The sequence below is a fragment of the Puntigrus tetrazona genome, chromosome 19 (assembly GCF_018831695.1).
Source record: "Puntigrus tetrazona isolate hp1 chromosome 19, ASM1883169v1, whole genome shotgun sequence".
Lineage (NCBI taxonomy): Eukaryota > Metazoa > Chordata > Actinopteri > Cypriniformes > Cyprinidae > Puntigrus > Puntigrus tetrazona.
In genome coordinates this window covers 3,393,316-3,414,279 of record NC_056717.1, presented here as the reverse complement: position 1 = coordinate 3,414,279, position 20,964 = coordinate 3,393,316, and the positions used below count along the sequence as shown (strand labels likewise).

General features: G+C 40.1%; 1 protein-coding gene across 2 annotated transcripts in view; it reads left to right on the top strand.

The window, feature by feature from the left end:
- arid1ab (AT rich interactive domain 1Ab (SWI-like)) overlaps window positions 1-20,964 on the top strand; it is a 54,261-nt gene that overhangs the window by 23,718 nt on the left and 9,579 nt on the right. For both annotated transcript variants that reach the window (XM_043218436.1, XM_043218435.1), the window contains 8 exons: window positions 14,035-14,275; window positions 14,566-14,640; window positions 15,096-15,260; window positions 15,364-15,673; window positions 17,482-17,621; window positions 17,716-17,813; window positions 18,165-18,374; window positions 20,452-20,656. In XM_043218436.1, coding sequence (XP_043074371.1) covers window positions 14,035-14,275; window positions 14,566-14,640; window positions 15,096-15,260; window positions 15,364-15,673; window positions 17,482-17,621; window positions 17,716-17,813; window positions 18,165-18,374; window positions 20,452-20,656 — 1,444 coding nt within the window. The remainder of the gene's footprint in view (window positions 1-14,034; window positions 14,276-14,565; window positions 14,641-15,095; window positions 15,261-15,363; window positions 15,674-17,481; window positions 17,622-17,715; window positions 17,814-18,164; window positions 18,375-20,451; window positions 20,657-20,964) is intronic.

Sequence of the window (20,964 nt, the reverse complement as noted above, 5' to 3'; positions counted from 1 at the left end):
TGCGTCTTCATCGGCAGAAAGACTGGGCATCTTTTGCCGTGATCCTGATTAATTAGTTTTGAATTATGTTTTTTCTTTTTCATTTCCCAAATTAATCTCAATGCAGTGCGGTTCATATCAGTCGAGGATCAAATCAAATCCTCTTCCATTTGGTTGATGATAATGGTGTTTATGTCGGCGTATACGAGCGACATGGATCTGGTGCGGGGAGATTTCCAATAGCCTGGGATTTCAATTGTGGGACGCCCTGGAAGTGATATATCCTCTCTGTGTGTGAGAGAACATGAACGCTCCCTCCAGTCGTTTCTAATCTCCTCCAGTTCCTTTCTAACAGCCTTTTGTGGCCCTTCCTCAAAGTGCGGCTAATCCCGAGCAGTATCCGCCTCCCCTCTGTACTCCTAAACTCTGCTGTGACTTCAGGGGTCCCTCGCCTCCCCCGCTGCCGTTATATCTCTCTCGCACTCTTTCTTTCCTGGTCAATATCCTCAGCGTCCTGTAAGTGCTCCGTTTGAATCGTCACTTAAACTTTTGTCCGTAGTCTTTTGGCGGCATCTTTTTCTGAGATGCATATTAAGTCAATGCGCTCGGGCCTGGAGGGGAAGGTCACATGTTAGTCACACGCTCCCTCGTTTTTGCCTCTTCCTCCCAGTGGAACGGTTTTATGAAGTAGTATTTCTGACTCGGAGGGGCCCGGCCTGCTGGGGGACGCAAGAGAGACTCTACAAGAAAAATGGGACTGGAGTATATTGTATGTAAGGATTCAGTAGAGTTTTGGTTTGTGTCTCATCAGGGCAACATGGAAGGCAAACGCGTATTTGCACAACATGTTTTCTAAAACTGATTTTTAGAAACCGATTCGAATTATCGTCGTATCGAAGTGGTCTTACTAAATCACAGACGATTCTTATAGACTAAAGATATGTTCGCAAAAGTTTGTGTACATGTATTTTTACTCTTTCCCTGCAAGCATCAGCGATCCTTTTTTTACGAAAGTTTCACGGCCCCCAGAATATCTTATTGTATGAATATTTACACACGCAACATGTCAAAAGAAAGAGGGAGAGCCTCTGGACGGATGGATATTTAGCGAAAGATGGCATCAGGATGGGTTGAGGAAGGACGTTGGCGAAGGGAAATAGAAGATAGGAAAAGTGTGTTGGAAAGGGCGAGCGAGGGAAGGAGACACGGGGCCGGAACCCCGGCGGTGACATCATTTCAAGACCACCCGCATTTTTCCCCAGCATTCCCACCCTGGCTCCAAGTGCTCCAGCACTGTCAGATGTCTGCGGCTCTTTCCATCAGTCTTTCCTCTCTCTCGCTCTCTTTCTGCCCTGATCCTTTTCACTTAGTTTCCCATCTAACAGCTTTGTCCTTGTTGCGGTTCCCAGTTTTTCTTACTCTCTCTTTGTTGTGCTGTCTGGTTTCACAGAGTGGTATATTTACGCTTCTTTTTTTTCTTCCCTTGTCGCTTTTATATTTATTAATAGTGTTTGCTAAGGCAGGCATGACTGTTATACTCGTGCGTACTTGGTGGTAGTGATTTCCACAACTGTAGCTACTTTGCGCCGTTTGAGCGATGCCTCAGAAACCGTGGTTTGAGTATAGCTGTAGTATTTTACTAAATATGAAAGTAACCAGACTTGAGGTTTTTGCCTGTTGGAGATGAATAGGACTGGTGTGAAGCCCATTTACACCATGAAATAAGATTTTATGGCTCAACTTTTGCTTTTTGCTTTTTTTATTCCCTCAGACATTTGTAATATAAATTTGCTATTGTGAAAAACAACTCCGAATTGAAGTGGTTTAACTCTGACTGTAAGGACTAAAGTCAAAGTTTTTTGCAGTTTTTGTCAAAGAAGGGTCCTTGCTCTTATCACGGGAAAGGTTTCTTTGGTTTATATTTAGTTGATTTTAAGTTTAAGAGTGGGCGATTATGATCAAAATCTTATTTCATGATAGATTCGCAATATGTTAAGCGTGATAGCAGTTTTATTTTATTGTTTAAAATGAGCAAATTATACAAAAACAGCACCACAAAAATATACGAAGTGAAACTTTCAGGTACAGTACATTTATTTAATGCGTAGCAAGAAATACTATAGAATTGAACAATCAAATGTTAAAAATTAAAAAGCACTTCTAGTCTTCGCTGTAGAAATTCTAATTTGATTCCTATTCTTATTACAAAAATAATTTAGTTTGATTAATGATGCAGACAGCAGGTTTATATAGGTCTAATATACTGACACGCTTTGAGTTTTTGTTTGTTTCAGTGTTCACATGGACCGAATTAAAGAAAAAAAAAAATCAGCTGCGTTTGCATGAATACTCCACACATCGTGCATTAAATAATTTTTTTGGCAGCTTATTATCTTTAATGGTTCTGTAAAACAGGATGCATATACTGTGATTAAAATCTCTGATTGACACTTTAAACCATAGATGCAGTAATGTCTTAAGATGGAAACTCTAGCACTGCAGTAGCGTTTTGCATGTGAACATGCACTAGTCACCATTTCATCAGAAGACAATTGAATCTGCTTTTATTAGCGTGTTTAGGTGGCCTTAACCGCTGTGAATCATTTGGTACAGTGCACATGTTTTTACGTTGTTCTTCTATTTCTACATGGTAGTTAAGGCCTCCTAATATAAAGGGTGACGTGTATTTGTGCTGCGAGCTTCTAGAATAACAGCGTCCCTCTTGAGCTGAGCTCTGAATGCTGTTGAGAAACAGAGGTTCAGTGCAGCTCTCGCTCTGTTTTGTGCGGCTGTGCCGTTGCAGTATTCAGAGTCTGGGGCGTGTTTCCTGTTGCTATTCTGGGTCTTCCTGTGCGCGCGTGGCTCATTCAGGTTCAGGGGCCGTTGCTCTCCTTCATGCGCTCTCTGTTGCACACACAGTTTTCTCCTCGTCCTGTGCCATAGTTTAATGAAGAACGGAAGAACGCTGCAGTTTTCACTGCGTTCACTGCACTTTCTTTCAAGAATTTATGCATCAAATACATTTACATTCTTTTTCCTTTGGTGTTCTCCTTCCCTCCCTGTCTGTCTCTCGCTCTTTCTCGTTCACACACACACCCTCTTGCTCTCTTTCTCTCTCTCTCTCAGTCTCTCACTCACTCTTTCTCTCTCTCTCTCTCTCTCTCTCTCTCTCTCTCTGTCTCTCTCTCTCTCTCTCTCTCTCTCTCTCTCTGTCTCTCTCTCTCTCTCTCTCTCTCTCTCTCTCTCTCTCTCTCTCTCTCTCTCTCTCTCTCTCTCTGTCTCTCTGTCTCTCTCTGTCTCTCTATGTCTCTCTGTCTATGTCTCTCTGTCTATGTCTCTCTGTCTATGTCTCTGTCTCTCTCTCTCTCTCTGTCTCTCTCTCTCTCTGTCTCTCTCTCTCTCTCTCTCTCTCTCTCTCTCCCTCCCCGTCTCTCTCTCTCTCTCTCTCTCTCTCTGTCTCTCTCTCTCTCTCTGTCTCTGTCTCTCTCTCTCTCTCTCTCTCTCTCTCTCTCTCTCTCTCTCTCTCTCTCTCTCTCTCTCTCTCTCTCTCTCTCTCTCTCTCTCTCTCTGTCTCTCTATGTCTCTCTGTCTATGTCTCTCTATGTCTCTCTGTCTATGTCTCTCTATGTCTCTCTGTCTATGTCTCTGTCTCTCTCTCTCTCTCTCTCTCTCTCTCTCTCTCTCTCTCTCTCTCTATGTCTCTCTGTCTCTCTCTCTCTCTCTGTCTCTCTATGTCTCTCTGTCTATGTCTCTCTATGTCTCTCTGTCTCTCTCTCTCTCTGTCTCTCTCTCTCTCTCTCTCTCTGTCTCTCTCTCTCTCTCTCTCTCTCTCCCTCCCCGTCTCTCTCTCTCTCTGAGCACTCGGCTGACGGCAGCACAAAGGCCGTGTTTCACTGCAGCACTCGCTCTCTCTCTCTCTCTCTCTCTCTCTCTCTGTCTTTCCCTCCACCGCCTCTCCCATTATTTCTGTCTTTCCTCGTCCATACTTTTCCGAATAGCATCAATCTAATGTTCTTATTCAGTTGCTTTTTCTTGAAGGTTTAGAATTTAGAGAACACATTCTTATTTAGAACTATTTCTGTTTTACAAAAACAACACTGTAATCCATTGTATTCAGATGTTTGGTTGCGTTAGCGGTTTTTAAACTGACTGGATGGTGAGGCAGACTGTACCATGTGACTACAAATGTCAGCCGGAAGATTGTGCTGTGCTGTTTACACCTCTGTGTATCTGCGGTTTAATTTAAATCAGTGTAAATGGTTTTGAAATGTGCCTCATGCAGTCCGGTTTCTGAGATGGATATCTACACACACACTATAATACATTGCATTTTACATTGTGCCCATTTTCTTTATGCGTCTGTTCACATTAACCATATTTGCAAAGGAGCATGGTTTTGTTTTCAACACTGTGATTCCTTGTGGTCACCTAAATATTGCAAAATCTTCATGAAATTTTTTGTTCTTGAATGCAATGTCATTTCGCATAGATTCTATTTGAAATTGCTGGATTTCTATAAATGTGGCATCATATTACAAATAATCTTAGCCAACAACTTATGAATAAATTAAGAGTAGCCTAAATGAGGTGTCTTTTTATTTAAAAAAAAAATAAAAAATATGAAAACTTAAGAAAAAGCAGGAAAATTGTATTAAAATACTCCTAACCATACTTGCATTACAATTATTTTATATTCTTTATTTCACTAAGAAACTTTCAATCTCTTCCAGGGAGACCTGGTCAAGATCGCAACACATTATTTCACGCAAAAACAAATCGTGAAACCACACACTGACAACTACTCATTTATGGTCCTTAAAATAAGGTAAAAAAGGTAAGAAAAAAACAATCACAGGATTCCCGTTCGCATATTTGAACAATTCAAACAATGCAATTCATTCAAATCCCAAAGAACATGAAGAAAAAAATAAAATAAAAAAAACACCATTTGTGTAGGGCTAGATGATGTGACAATCTGTCCTTAAAATAAATATAAATATCTTCATAGAAATATGATTCATTTCTGCATGTTCTGAATAATGTTGTTATTAGTAATGTTGTTAATGTTGTTACGTTTGTGTTGCCTAATAATAATATTAGAAATGCCCATTTGATAACAGTAGCTTGAGTTAGGATGCAGAAGGAAATTTGTTTATTACCAGTAAGTCAAGTCATCTGTAGAAACGATACCAACCTCATTTTTATATGGTATGATTTCATTATTTTGAGTTTTTTTGTTTCATTTTTAAACTAACGTTGTTTTTACATGGCAGCATACGTTCACATCATGAATACTGAATCGTTAGCGTGTCTGTAGACAGAATCCCATCCCTGTCTCTTGTGCTCAGTCTGCAGCTCCAGCAGTTTTTCTGCGGCCCCTCGCTCTGCTCGGCTCCCACTCTGGGGCCGCTCTGCTGTGGGAGGGGCGTTGCTCTGAAAAAGACGAGGCAGACAGGCTGTTTTTTTCCCCCTCTCTCTCTTTTTTTTTCTCCGTCAGGCACCCAGCCCCCCGTTATCCACCTCTTCTCCCTTCTCTGTCCCTCTGTTTCCACCCAGACGGGTGGCTGCCTCCCTCACAGAAGCATCTGTGGTTCCTTCTACTATTGTGACCCACACAATAGACCCCCAACGCAGTCACACAGAGGACCCCTCCCGCCGGCGACAAACACCACAGATCCGTCCAGATGCACGTGAATGGATATTGTTATTTACAGCTCTGACGGAGGTGCCCGGTTGGATGCGATCACGTTTAATTTGCAAATTTTTACTCGTGAAAACACATTTGATCTAGTACTGTTATTAGCAACCAAAAAGGGATAGGAAATACCAAAAGACACGGGGAGCGTTTTGTCAGACTTTGGCTCGGCGGCTCCAGCTTTGATTGGTTTACTGCTAAATCCAATCACAGACATTCAATCACTCTTAGAGAGAGTGACCGTGGCGTATAGCGCAACAGTCGGCTTCCGGAAAAATCCCATTCATTTTCCCCATGGATAAATTGAGTTGTAGTGATTAATGTGTAAGAGGTTTCAAGACACGCCAGGAGCTCTGAGGTTAAGTGATGATGTATGTTTCTGTAAAAGGCTGTAGTCAGTGTGATTTCAACTCACTTTTTGGAGCAGGGGGAAAAAAAAAAAACCTTTCTAAAAATGTGTTAAATTGCAGAATCCGAGCGAAGAACTCCATTACCCATAATACTCCACAAAAACCCACCAATCAGAGAGGTCGCCGTTACCATAGAAACACTGCCAAAAGTAGCAGTCCTATAAAACATTGAAGATGAATGGCATAATCGTGTCAGTCTCCTCACAGTCAACTTTTGTTGGTATATTTTTAAATATTTTACTGCATTTTAAACCTGGTTGTATTGCGTTTCATTGGATGAGTCGATTATTCGTTACAAATGGCTTGAAATGAGTGCTCCAACAACTGTTCAGTGAGGCCTTCATAATAATTGATATCAGATTTAACGTAAAAATATGTCTGAAGAGCCAAATGCTTGTGAGAATGATGTGGAATATCTGAAATAATGTTTGAAATAATGTACACCACATTATTTTTCACATTTGAGACGTCTAGTATTGTATTGTATTAGTCTGGTAACTAGTTATGCATTACTTTTAAATGTACAATTAAATACGAGCGACTTTCTTTCCAATTTATTCACCGACTGCTCTCCTATCCCATGTTGAAAGAAACTGCAGAGGCACTTCAGCCTGGGGCTTATTAATTTTTTCTCTAGGTGAGAAAGGGCCTTTACACTTGCCAAAAATATAAACTGTTTTTTGTTATCAGAAACAAATAAGCAAGCCTGGCCCAGGCGTCACACGCTAATGTACACAGCGTATTACTTTCCATAAAAAGTGACCAACATACAGGTTACGCTTGTGCTCGGTGCTGAAGCAGAAAAGATCTCCGTCACATCAGTATTTATGTATTCCAGGCCTCTCTGTTATGATCGTTCTGGGCCGCGCATCAGTATTCAGAAGCGACTGCGATTAATCACGAAAAGCGTAATTCTGACTCGAGATATTTTTGTATTACTTAAACGTTTCGCACCGATTTTTAATTTATTAACGACCGCACGCCAAAAGGCAGCTTAATATTATATTTGCGATTCATCAGGGAGTGATTTTTGCGTCAGCACTCTTCGTGGTGACTTTGAGTCCGGGGCAGCACTCCAGAGGAGATTAGGGGATCACACCAGACGCCGCGCCAAGACCACTGCGCTCTTCTTCTTCTTCTTTTTGAGAAGCATCATTTAATAGATGTATTTATAACTTGGCACAAAAAAGAGATGCAATGCAACAGCCAGTTTATCTGTTGAGCATCCGAAGTCAAGAAAATTGCCCTAGAAAAGGGCGCCTTGTCTCGGGGTGGCTTGAGGATAAGAGCCCGAGTGTGAAAAGAGACGGAGCCTCCATGAAAGAGACCTCACTGTTAGCTTTAGCCATCGCCGTTACAGCTTAGGCCGAGAGAAGTCTGTGTTTTAGTTCGATTCAGAGTGAAGCGTGGCACTGCACACTCGGGAAGCTCATTATCAGCTGTTTTCAGGGTCGCATGTGCTCCGAGTTTGACTCCGTTTGGGAATTCAGCACGCATCAGCCATCTTTCCAGATGTGTAACCGGCCATCGTCAAAAAAAAGAGAGGAGCTTTATGGACTCCCTGTCTGACAAAATCAAAATTTGATTGTTATAACTGGTATTTATTTTACAGTGAAATATTTCAGGAGTATAACCTTATTTTAATATTTATATACATTACAATATTACAATAAAATTATATTTTGTTTTTATTTTACAGTGAGATGTTGCAGTTGTCATAATTTTTTTTTGTAGTGTTTACTCGTGCGAACATTACAGCTAAGTGTGCTGTAAAATTGATTTATTATTTTTATCATTTTTCTTACACTATTTTAGTCAAATATTACAGTAGCATTGTCTTGTTTATTTTGTTTAATAGTTACATTTTACAATCGCAATTGCAAATTGTTGTTGCTTCAATTATTATTATTAGTATTATAATATATTAGCGCTTTTTTTTTTTAATCACATTTTTCATTTCACATTTTCCCGAACCGCACAGCTACACTTAGTGGCGCTCACCCATTAAAACGTGACTGTCACACTGCTGTGGATGGTTGCCATTGCTTGGTGGTTGCTAGTGTGGTGTGGGCGGTTGCTAGGTTGTTCTCAGAAGGTGCTTTTCAGAAGGATGCTCACTAACACGAGTCCACCGAGCCCACCCATAAATCCATACGGTGCTCTGCTCTCTAAAATATGACCGGAAGATCAATGGGTGCCAATCAAAGAGGGCTCCACCGAGCCTGATTGCATCCTTTGTTCACATCTCTAACCCTAATATCAACAGCAGCAGCGGTGATGCCCATCTCTCTGTGTGTGTGTGCTGAGAGGGAGGTGGTAATGGCCGCTGGTCGAGGCCGCTCCTCTCACAGTCAGTGGGCCGGTGGCTCCCCCTCATGGCTGACATCTGCACAGCCGCTGCTCACTACATAGGGGACGCTTCCTCCCCAAACCCTGCTCTCATTTGGGTGTGAAGAGCAAGAATTAGTGGCTTCGTAATCGTACAGTTAAACTACTGTGTGTGTGTGTGTGCACAAGAACACATTTGAACTGGTGCGTCTCTGCGCTTCAGCCGTGTGTGTGTGTGTGTGTGTGTGTGTGTGTGTGTGTGTGAGAGAGAGAGAGTGTGAGAGAACGACTGCGCCGTGACCTCAGCGCTGGGGGAGGGGCGTCGCGACTTTGCACTAATGTGTCAAGCACGTGGAGACAGTTGCTATGGCAACCTCACCGATACAGCTGCATGTTTTTGTGTGTGTGTGTGTTAATGTCCTCCTTTCCTCTCTCCTCTCTTCCTCATTCTGCCGTTTTGGCAGCAGATGAATGGGGGTGGGTGTGTGTGTGTGTGTGTGTGTGTGTGTGTGTGTGTGTGTGTGTGTGAGAGAACCAGAGAAAGGCGTCCCGGGCCGCCGAGGGTCACACAGAGTCTGTGACTGCGTTTCACCGCTGTCTTATCTCTCTGACAGGATTTCCCTTCAGCTCATCACAAACTGCATCAGAACAGAGTTTAGAAAGGACTCTGCTGAAACAACATGGCTGCCGTAGAGACCAGTGATATTCACAGCTCGCTGGCCTGCTTTATCAGAGAAGCGTGTCGGTTTTAGTCGAACTGAAGCTGCTGCTTTTGCAAGTCTTGTTTGGAACTGCAGAAGTGTTTGAAACGGTCTAGGTTTGGTCTGTTTCGGGAGCTGACAGACAGGCTAGCGCCGGTGCTAATTTGAGCATAAAATGGCTGCCACAGATACCAGCCTCTCAGAGTATTTTTAGAGACACTGAGCATATTCAGGGCCGTTTTGTCTCCATTTTATTAATTGTTTTTGTTTTAGGGCCATATTTTGGCTACGTTTGAGAGTTGCATGTGCTGTCAGGCGCTGTATTTAGCAGCTTTGTGCTACGCAAACAGTGAACTGTTATAATGTTTCACAGGTCAACAAAACCATTTGTGTTTGAGGGTTTTTGTTGTTGCTCAGCAGAATGTGGCTTTTGCTGCTGACAGATGTTTTTACAATTAGCAAAGTGTCTGCAAACGTAGCGTAGGCATATCATCAGCGTTAATAATATTGTAAAGTTATAAATGATGAGATCTTTCAAGCATTGCTAAAGCTGGAATACATACGACTTGAACGCTGCAAAAAATGCTTTTCTCTCTTAGATTTGTCGTCTCGTTTCCAGGCCAGATATATACGAATCAAGAAGGTCTTGTTTTCAGGAAAAAAAGGCTTTTTTGCTTGAAGGAAAAGCATTCATTTCATATTTTTAAACACCGCATCATGCTTTGTAAATGGTCACAGAGAAATGCATGCCATGTTTGAAAAGGGGCCAAAAGTTGAAAGCGGTCGAAGCTGTTTGGCTGGTTTCGGCTGGTCTTTCAGCTGAGTCATAGCCGTTTCAGAGGATTTTGACCATTTCTGTAGCTGGCCAGGCTGAGACAACAGCTACTTAAAAAAAAATATCATCAGCTTGATCTGGACGACTGAATGAGCTGTAAAAGGGACTTATTCCTTCTAAAATGAAAACCTGTTTACATGATGTGTGTGTGTGCTAGGGATGAGCATCTCCATAACTGAGGCCAATGCAAAACTAATCTTGATGAATAACCAATGATACGATACATTAAAGATACATATGAAGCTGTGGTGCTGTGCGATTATGACACGATTTCAGCACAATGTGTCAGCATACATTGCTGTATGATGAGGAAAAATTTGATTAAATTGCTTTTAATGTAATGTGTTTACGTAGCGTGTGTGTGTATGTTTTGAAGATATTTACTCTTATATTGCGGCATTTTATATTATATGCAAATATTTAATATATAAACATATTTTTTATATATATAATGAAAATGTGTGTGCATAAAATAATACTGGGTACACGTTTATGTAAACAAACGTAGTTTTGCAATGAATTAACTGGACCTCTGACGCTATGCAAACACGAGCAGATGCACTGTAAAATAAAATAATTATTGTTTATATTGTTTTACATACTATATTTATTTTGCAGTGAATATGGTCTTATTTTATGAATCTGTAAAATACTACTGAATATTGTTGCTTGCTCTGTAAATAAGTATAGCACATCTACTAATAATTATATTTTTACTGATGAATATATGAAATATAAAAACAATGCATTGATGCATTTTTTTTTTTTATTCAGTGCATTGCATCTTTTATGCTGGTGCAGTGATGCGGTGAATCTTTCCGTCCCTAATAGCTGTGTATAAATATACACATTCATACTTTTACATTTATACACTTAAGAAATATGTAATAGCCAATACATGCCAAATTTTTTATTTATTTTTTTACAACCTTTTTTGTATTACAACCTTCGAATCAACTCACAGCCTGAAGATAAATGTATCAGAATATGTGTGTTTTAAACTGAACTCAGACAAAAATGCAAGACTCTTGGTTTTTTTTTTTCAACAGACATGGACTTGGGAATCAGGGCAGAAGTCATGTGCGCTCACTTTTGTTTTGAAGCTGCGAGTGAAGGATAAGCGAGCCGCTGGTCAGACAGTGTAGCCTGACCTGAGCCGCTGCTCTTGACCTCTGTGCGGTCGGGAGATCACGGGGTCAGACGGGTTCACGACTGAAGGGGTTAAGATGAGCGGTCTTATGATAGCAGAGAGAAGCCTCGGTTAAACAGTGTGACGAGCGCTTCAGCGGTTATTAAGCAGTCTCACCGTGACTTTGATTTTAATGGGATGTTTTTTTGAACTCTCTTCAGGTGAAATATTAAGGTCGCAGTAATCGAGCCTGCTAGCACTAACATTTACAAGACAACTTTTCTGATTTTCAACCAGCTTTGTGTTCCTTACTATGTCAGTAGCACATGGAAATGAACAGCGCTTTATTTTTTTTCCCCATGTTACCTGCTCATAGATATATTGCCTGCAAATGTCACGCAGGTTGTTTCTTCTTGATTGTTCATTTTACATAATCTACTGTCGTTTACTTGTACTACTGATAAAGTAGAAAGCTAGCTGCATATCGGCGAAATTACCCTTCGTTTAAGTTTGAGTTTATGTATATATGCATTTTATTTTCCGCTTGCTTCGTGGAAATCAGGAAGCTGCGTTCTTTGAATAGAAACTTAAAGAACTTTTGGAAGTGAAGTTTACACCAACTTTTATGATTTTTTTTTTTTTTTTTTTGTAATTGATTTTAATTTACTACAAAACAGCTAAAAAACATGTTTTGGTCCTGTGAAAGTTGGCATAAATGGCAAAAGAGTTTTGTGACTTAATTTAAGTTTCAGTGCTTGAACAGACTTAATCATTAATCATCAGACCAAGCAAATGTGTAACAATCCTTAGGTGAATTGCTGAAGTTTCCTGAATGTGATTTGTTATTAGGTTCTCTCTCTGTCTCTATCTCTCTCACACACACACAGAGTCCTCAGAGTCTCTTCATTTAATAACGTCCTCGCTTTGGGATCACATTGCATCATGTTGTGGTCACACACACACACACACACACACACACACACACATTAAGACTCTGGGTTTACGCCACACTCTTGGGTAATAAACACCTTTCTCATGGGTCACACACACAGGAATCTCCTGTTAGACACACACATGCCAACATAAACACCAATCCGCCGAGGATTGTTTCCTGTTAGGAGAGCAGAGCTGGGTCATGCAGACGCTGTGTGTGTGTGTGTGGCAGCTAAAACAGGAGTCTGAATCAGCGTCCTCCTCCTGTCTCTCCCTCTGGGGTTCCTCCAGCAGGTCACGGCCCAAAAATAGCAGTGGGCGCCGTTTCAAGTGCAAAACCGCCGACTTTGGGGCCGCAGCCAGTCTGCGAGTGTGAGATTTCTATGGGAATACTTGGCCATGCTCCAGTCGGCCTCTCGGTGTGTGTGTGTGTGTGTGTGTGTGTGTGTGTGTGTTTCTCGTTCCACTCCCACTTCTTTTCCCTTTCCCTCTCTGATCTGACTGGCAGATGAGCTTGCAAATTTTCACTGAACACATGCGCTCCACGTGACGCGAGTCGAGTGTGTAAATATTCCACACACACACACACACACACATACACACACACACACACACACACTCCTCCGCTGGGAGGCTTTATGACTGACTGCCAGATTGATTTCAGCATCACACCCCATATGGACTCGCTGCTCATTTCGCTCAGGCTTGTTTTCAGGCAGCCTGTGTTCTGTAACAGCAAAAACCATCAATAATCAAAGACACATGGTCACACAAAATATCCCCGTTTGCTTCTTTGAACATTTTCCGCTCTTTATAGTAGTGAGTTTGGGTTTTGCAGGATACATCTGTCTGGTTTTTCAGTTGTTGTTTGTTGGGTTTCACAGTATTTATGAATTTTGCTGATGTTTGCCCTGCTTTATGACACTTTCTCTAAGTCAACTGAATTTATTTTATAGAGAAATGGCGAGCCGTCACGTTCACCTGTGCTAAACACGATGCAAGAATGCTAATCGGACAAGAACCGAAAAGACTTTTTTGTTCATCTTTAAAATAAAGCATTGAAAGTTTACAAAACCATCAGGCTTGTAAGTTACACCAAGGCATTCAAATGAATTGAACTGAATTGACAAGTCTTTCGGTCAAAACATGTTTTCATTTAAGTGAATTTGGTTTATTCCACCAAAAAATGACTTTCATTGTTTTCATGCTCTAAATGACCTTTTTATTTGAAATGAGGAAAAATGAAGAAGTGAATGGTCTCTTTAAGATTTAAATTGAGATGCTAAATGCGTCTGTGATGGTTTAATCAAGGTGTGCTTCATAATGTTAACCGTAACTATCACAGTGTGTCTAAAACAGAAGCAAGGCGCTTGTCTCAATGTACCCAAAGTACACTACGTGCTCATGCCTGGTTAATATGAAGCTGCTAGGGGATTTTATGTTGCTGTGTTGGTTGTTTTTGAATGGTTTCGTGCTAGTTGCTTGCTTGCAAAAGTTAAAATAGCCTATTCTCAGTTCTATACGATGTTTTGGTTTGTAGACATGGTTGAGATTACTCCTTCAGCGAACGTCTGATCAATAATCGCTCATTTTATCAGCTTGTTTTATTTTATTTTTTTGAAATAGAGCCCTTATGGGAAAGCATGTGATGTAGGAAAAATTGGTTGCGAGATGACTTCTCTAGAGTAGCTTTTTCATCCACTCCAAAAAGTATCGCGCTCGCTAGAGTAACTTGAGAAAGCGTAGAAGTATAGATTTTCCTCGGCAGCAAAACGTCTGAGAGCAAACGCGAAGGTTTAGCAAATAAAGCATTTGAAATCATTTTTCCTCTCATCTCGTATTTTTTCCCATCGCTATGTCCCCTTAGAGCTTCTGTAAAAACCACGAGCACGTCTCTCCTCAATAAATCATGTGATCTGAGCTATCATTCATGTCTGTAGTACCGTGCGGGACGAGCCCTCTGGGCGGCAGTCATAGAGAGGCTCGCCTCATCAAACTCCGCTAACGCTGCTTCTCCTGCGCAGGACCTGTCGGGCTCCATCGATGACCTCCCCACAGGGACCGAGGGTGCTCTGAGTCCGGGCGTCAGTACTTCAGGGGTGTCCAGCAGTCAGGGCGAGCAGAGTAACCCGGCTCAGTCGCCCTTCTCGCCCCACACCTCCCCTCACCTGCCCGGGATCCGCGGCCCGTCGCCCTCTCCTGTGGGCTCGCCCGCCAGCGGCCCGGCCTCGCGCACGGGGCCCCTCTCACCCGGAGCCATGCCTGGTGAGACTCATTCATGCAGTTTGTTTACTGTTATTTGCACTAATATTAGAGTTCAGTGTAGCTAGAATCCAGAAGCGTGTTTAGTTCAAAGAATGATATGAAACTCTCAAAACTTGAGTACATGAGTATATACATCAATATACATAATCGAGCCTGAATGGATGTCTTTAGCAATGCACATTACTGAGCAAAAGTAAAGTTTTGATATTTACAGTAGGAAATTTACTAAATATCTTCATGGAGCATGCTCTTGAGTTGATGTTTAACTTTGGCGTTTACCCCTCTTATAGGAACCCAGATGCCCCCGAGGCCCTCGAGTGTCCAGTCAGACGGCATGTTACATTCCTCCATGGGTCAGGATAGAGGCAAGTCTTTTTCATAAATGTCGACTTTGCTGAACGATTAATTGAAATAATAAAAACCGAAATACCCATATGGATTAGAGCCGTTATCTGATCGTGAAGACTGTGTTTAAACGTTTAACATGTAAATTATATATATTTATATAAATTAAATATATTTTTGAATTATATTCTGAATGGAACTGGTACTACTGATTATGGTGATGAAGATGATTATTTATTTAATAATTAATTATTATTAATAATAATAATATTATTAGGTGCCATGTACTTTTTAAATTTAAAGTGTATTGTACCAAATTATTACTTTAAACGTATCCACCTCAATAGCAGCAGAAGTTATTATTATTATTATTAAAAAAATTAATCAATTTTATATTATTATTGTATAACTCCTAGCATGAAAGCATAACCTCGGGTGGTGTACTGTAGTGTAACTGTGTGCCTGCTCTCTACAGTATACATGAGGAACCCTCAGATGCCGTACGGCTCTCCTCAACCCGGGTCAACTTTATCCCCACGCCAGTCATCTGGAAGCCAAATGCATAGCGGCATGGGTTCCTTCCCACAAAACAACTCCATGGGCAACTATGGGCCGCAGAGTGGCCAGTACGGACCACAAGGTGAGAAGCTTCGATCCGACCCGACTCTGATGCTTTTAAAAAAATGTCAAATGTATTTTAGACGAGCCTAGAGGGTTCATTAACCTTGAAATGTGTTGCACAGGTTACCCGAGGCCGCCGGGATATGGAGGCATGCCGAATGCTAACTATCCGGGTGGTCCTGGCATGGGCAGCTCAATGAACCCTATGGCGGGGCAAGGCGGAGGAGGGCCGTATGGAGGGATGCCTCCGGGACGCATGGGTCCGGGGCAGATGGGTACGAGGCCGTACGGCCCTGGCATGGGCCCCAACATGGGCGGCATGCCTCCTCAGGTGGCGTCAGGAATGTGTCCGCCGCCGGGGATGAACAGAAAGCCTCAGGATCCCGCGGCAGCAGCGGGGATGCACCATGGCCCTTCCAACTCCATACACAGGTACCGGTCACGTGCTTCTGAACAGCTGGTGCAGAAACAAACACTGCTAAAATGATTAGCTTGGTCATAGGAAGTTAAGTCACGGGAGCACTGAGTGTCGAAAATGAACCTTGAAGCTGTCAGCTGACTGTGGTCTTATTTTTTGTAGTCTTAATAGTCTTTCGTTGCTAATTAATTGCTAATGCTTTTATGGCAGTATGCGGGATTATCACGATACTGATATTATAGTGTTGTCATAAGAGTATAACTTTTTTTCTTAAAGAATAAAAATATATGAACATTTAACTACAATAAAGAAATTCACCAAAAAATGTATAAAGTAAAAATGTTTACACGCATTAAAGTGCAAAAGAATTAAAAGAATAATTAGTATTATTAAGTTATTAATCTTTGGTAAAAAAAATAATACAACTCTTAGTTTAGGTGAGCTTGTTCATTAAAAAGTCAGTTTATAATTACTTTTTTTATTTACTGTATTATTAAATATTTAAATTACCTAAGATTACTGAATCTTTAGAAGTTCTTGATCATAATGATGTAAAGTGTGTGACAGAATAATAAAGAATGACCATTTTAACTGGCACCGTGAAGAACATCACTGCTAATACAAGAACCTGAATGGATATTTAAGTAATCTGCTCTTTTTATGGTCGTTCCTGCTGTCACAGAGTGAATGTGTGCTTTCATTCAGCGTCTCTCACATGTTCCCACGTGCTTCTCATCCGTGCTTGTTTACATCAGAGCACACGTGTTAATGGGAAAAGTGTGCTTAACCCATTCAAAATTCTGAATAATTTGCAATAAGTAATTATTTTCGGTATTTTTAAGTGCCAACGATAACAATCCTGCACATGTTCATTATGGTGATTATATCACACCGAACACCGGCACGTGTCTAATCATGTACATCTACCTGCCAATAGTTTTGTGTATAATAACTGAAATTGTACTTCTGTTTCACTTTACACAATGCAGCCGTGTCACCAGCATAGAAATACTCATGATTCTATTTAACTGATATAGCATCAGTATGCAAGTTATTGTTTATAATTTTTTTCTGTTTAACCAGTGACGCAGATTTTATAGTGTGCATTTAAAATATTAAAACTCTTGTTTAATGTTTTTAAATGAAATATTTTGTCTGTTTTTGTAATGTTGCTTTAGCATATTCCTTTGTTTTATTTATTTGTTATATTCAAAGTTAATATCCAGTAAAATAACGTGCTTAAATGTAATCATCAGGTGAATGAGGACTAATTCAGATTTTAAACGTGTACTGAAACGGCTGCGTTGTTCTCACACCTTTTGTAAGCAAGCTGGATGGAAATAGACGAGTAAATGTTGCGAACGAATTGTTCGGAGAGATCGCTTGACTTATAAATAATAAATACACTCTCCATCGCTCAAACGGGGCGGTCTTATATCGGATCTTTTCTATTTCTTTTAAACCCTTCCGTATAAACCTGACCGCTAAAGGCAGGGCACGTATTGATTAATTTGCAGGGGCTTGGATTTATGGACTTTTATTAACCTGCGGCTCAGAAACGATATAACGTTTATCAAATGTGCAATTGAGCTAAATGCAAGCTTGACTTTGTATTTAAGTTCTTCGTGATGTTCTAAAGGCACAGCTGGTGGACTCCGAGATCGTACGGTCCTGCGGAGCTCAGCTGGATTCGGTCTGATCACACTGTGACAGATGAACACCGGCTCATGACATTACGAGTGAAGGCAGCGTGCTGAAAGAGACAATTTACACCATTTTAAGATCCAGTTTGGCTAAATCGTCTCATTCATTTCTCTTCTAGACCACCTGGATACCCCAACATGAACCAGGGAATGATGGGAGCTGGGCCTCCGTATGCCCCGCCCATGAACAGCATGCAGGGGATGATGAATCAAGCGGGACCGTACCCCATGCCCGGAAACATGTCTAATAACTCTGCTGGTAAGCATGCAACCCTCTCGTTTTTAGTTATTTTGGTGTTCGTTATCAAATGCGTTTTGGCCCAGAGCGACAGTGTTTGCGTTTTGTCTCCTAGGCATGGCTCCCAGTCCGGAGTTTGGCATGGACAAGCTCAACCAGTCTCAGAAGTTGAATAACAAAGTGGATGGGACGCCTAAGACCGAATCGAAAAAGGTGAAGGGCTGTTAATATTTAAATGGGTCGGGGGCCGTGGCTTTGCCCTGAGCCCGGTGAACAGCACTCGACTGATCATCTGAATGGAGAGCGCTGATAGCCCGAGTAACGCACATTCAGGGCTTTTGAAATTGCTCCCTGCAGTCCTGGCTTTATACATCATTAATGAAAATGCTTTTCCGCTGAAATGCGCATTGCACATATACAGTGCATTGATACACCCGCTAGTGTGCTTCCTGTTTATGAAAATTGCATGGGAAATTTCCCCACCCGGCCATAACTAAACACGAAAAATCGAATACTTTGGTGCGTTTTACAGTTTTTGCTCCTTTTTTTTTTTTGTGCTCGCAGAAGTCTAGTTCCTCTACCACCACTAATGAGAAGATAACCCGTCTGTACGAGCTGGGTCCAGAGCCCGAGCGCAAAATGTGGGTGGATCGTTACCTTGCGTTTGCCGAGGAGAAAGCCATGGGCATGAACAATCTCCCCGCGGTGGGCCGCAAGCCCCTCGACCTCTTCCGCCTCTACGTGTCCGTCAAAGAGATCGGCGGCCTCACTCAGGTGGGATATTGAAGCTGTGCATTACACGAAGGGTTTTTTACGAGCTATTATAAGACGCGAAAGGGTGTAAACAAGGCTTTTAACTTGAACGATGCAGACAAGAGTTGCGCCATCCAGTCATAAAAATGGAATTTACTGGATAACGCGAAATGTCACCGAATTTTGATATGGGCTACAGTCTGAAAATTGAGCTGCAAAAGACCGTTTAAATATGAATCCTGCATGTTTTTTGTGTCTCAGTGTGAGTGGATGTCGCAGACATGCAATATGTTTATGGGCTGCATGATTATAACAAATTAACTGCAAAACCCTGTTTTATATATATATATATATATATATATATATATATATATATATGTGTGTATATATATATATATATATATATATATATGTGTGTGTATATATATATATATATATATATATATATGTGTGTGTATATATATATATATATATGTGTGTGTGTATATATATATATGTATGTATATATATATATGTGTGTGTGTGTGTATATATATATATATGTGTGTATATATATATATGTGTGTGTATATATATATATGTGTGTGTATATATATATATGTGTGTGTGTATATATATATATATATATATATATATATATATATATATATATATATATATATATATGTGTGTATATATATATATATATATATGTGTGTGTATATATATATATATATATATATGTGTGTGTATATATATATATATATATATATGTGTGTATATATATATATATATATATATATATATATGTGTGTGTATATATATATATATATATATATATATGTATATATATATATATATATATATATATATATATATATATATATGTGTGTATATATATATATATATATATATATATATATATATATATATATATATGTGTGTGTATATATATATATATATATGTGTGTGTATATATATATATATATGTGTGTATATATATATGTGTATGTGTGTATATATATATATATATATATATATATATATATATATATATATATATATATGTGTATGTATATATGTATATGTACACAAACAAAACTCTTTACTGCAAATCGGCAAAATTAAAGATCTCGTCATCTTGAAGAAATTGAGAGAAAAAAAAAATTTAACAGTAGGATGTTTATTTTTATGTAATTCTACTACTACTAAGAAACTTTATTTTTAAGGAATAATCACACATTTCTTTCTCTGCAGCACTTTGGCCAAAAAAGGGTGTAGATTAGAAATTTGTAGGGCAGCAATTTTTTGGTTTCAACCATCTTGACTTTGTCAGTGACTGTTTCGTGAACACACTTTAGATAAGCAATATTGAATCGTATATTTAATCAATACTGAGATTGCTTCATAATTCTCTAAATCAATTTTTTAGTGTATGCGTGAACATTATTTATATTATATCCGAAGAGCCATTTACTTTTAATATGAAACAATATTGCAGGTATCGAATCAGGTGTCTTTCAGTTTTCTCACAAAATACAAAAGTTGTGGATTTGGCCCTTTTTTTTTAATGTGCCATGACAGATGGTAAAGCCAGCTCAGTTTAAGCACCACGTAAGTCAATATCTTCTTTGCAGCTAGTTACTGCATGAAATAAACATGAAACTCAGAAGGTGTTGTAAAACCGTACAACTTACTGAAGTGCATCTCTCAAATAACGTTTCAGCTGCATCCATAAAACGTCTTGTAACATTACTTACCTCAGAAAAGCCAATCAATGTCTGTGCAAGAGAAAAAAACAGCTCTAGAGAAGAGCGTATTGATAGATACATGGTCTATATACATAACTTTATCTTACGTTTACATCAAGATCTTCATTTTGTTTTGTATATTTGAGTAAGAAATAAAAACTAGAAACATTTTTGTGCTACATTCTCAGCCTTGGTTATAATTTGACTTCTATAATTTGCACAATAAGACTAAGGACATCACGAAAGTATCTTTTTTTTATGATTTCTTGTGGACATTAGCAGTCACTATTTTAGTTTTTTGGGTTTGTACGGTACGTGCTGGGTTTGGATCCACTAAGGCATGAATCCCGTCTGCCTGCTCTCATCAGGTGAACAAGAACAAGAAGTGGAGGGAGATAGCCACTAACCTGAACGTGGGCACATCCAGTAGTGCCGCCAGCTCTCTGAAGAAACAGTACATCCAGTGTCTGTACGCCTTCGAGTGCAAGATCGAGCGAGGGGAAGACCCGCCGCCTGACTTCTTCAACAATGACCCCAAAAAGAACCAGGCCAAGGTCCAGCCTCCTTCACCAGGTCAGTGCAGCTCTTTTATATGAAACGAGTCCAAGCTTGTTGCCTCGCAGGGTTGGATGCAGCAAGGCGTTTTTACATTGTTAGAGCGTCGATCTTTAGCGCGTTAAGTGTCTTACTTCCGTATTTATCACAACATCAAATACGTTCTGACTAGCCTTGAGGTTCGGTGCTTTCTTTCAGCATTTTTTTTTTCCCTGATGTACGATTGGCGTGTAATGCAGAATCGAAGCAAGTTGATGTCCAGGAAACGGACATAATCAGACATAAAAGACTGTAACTGATTTGACATAACCGTCTGATAACGCACC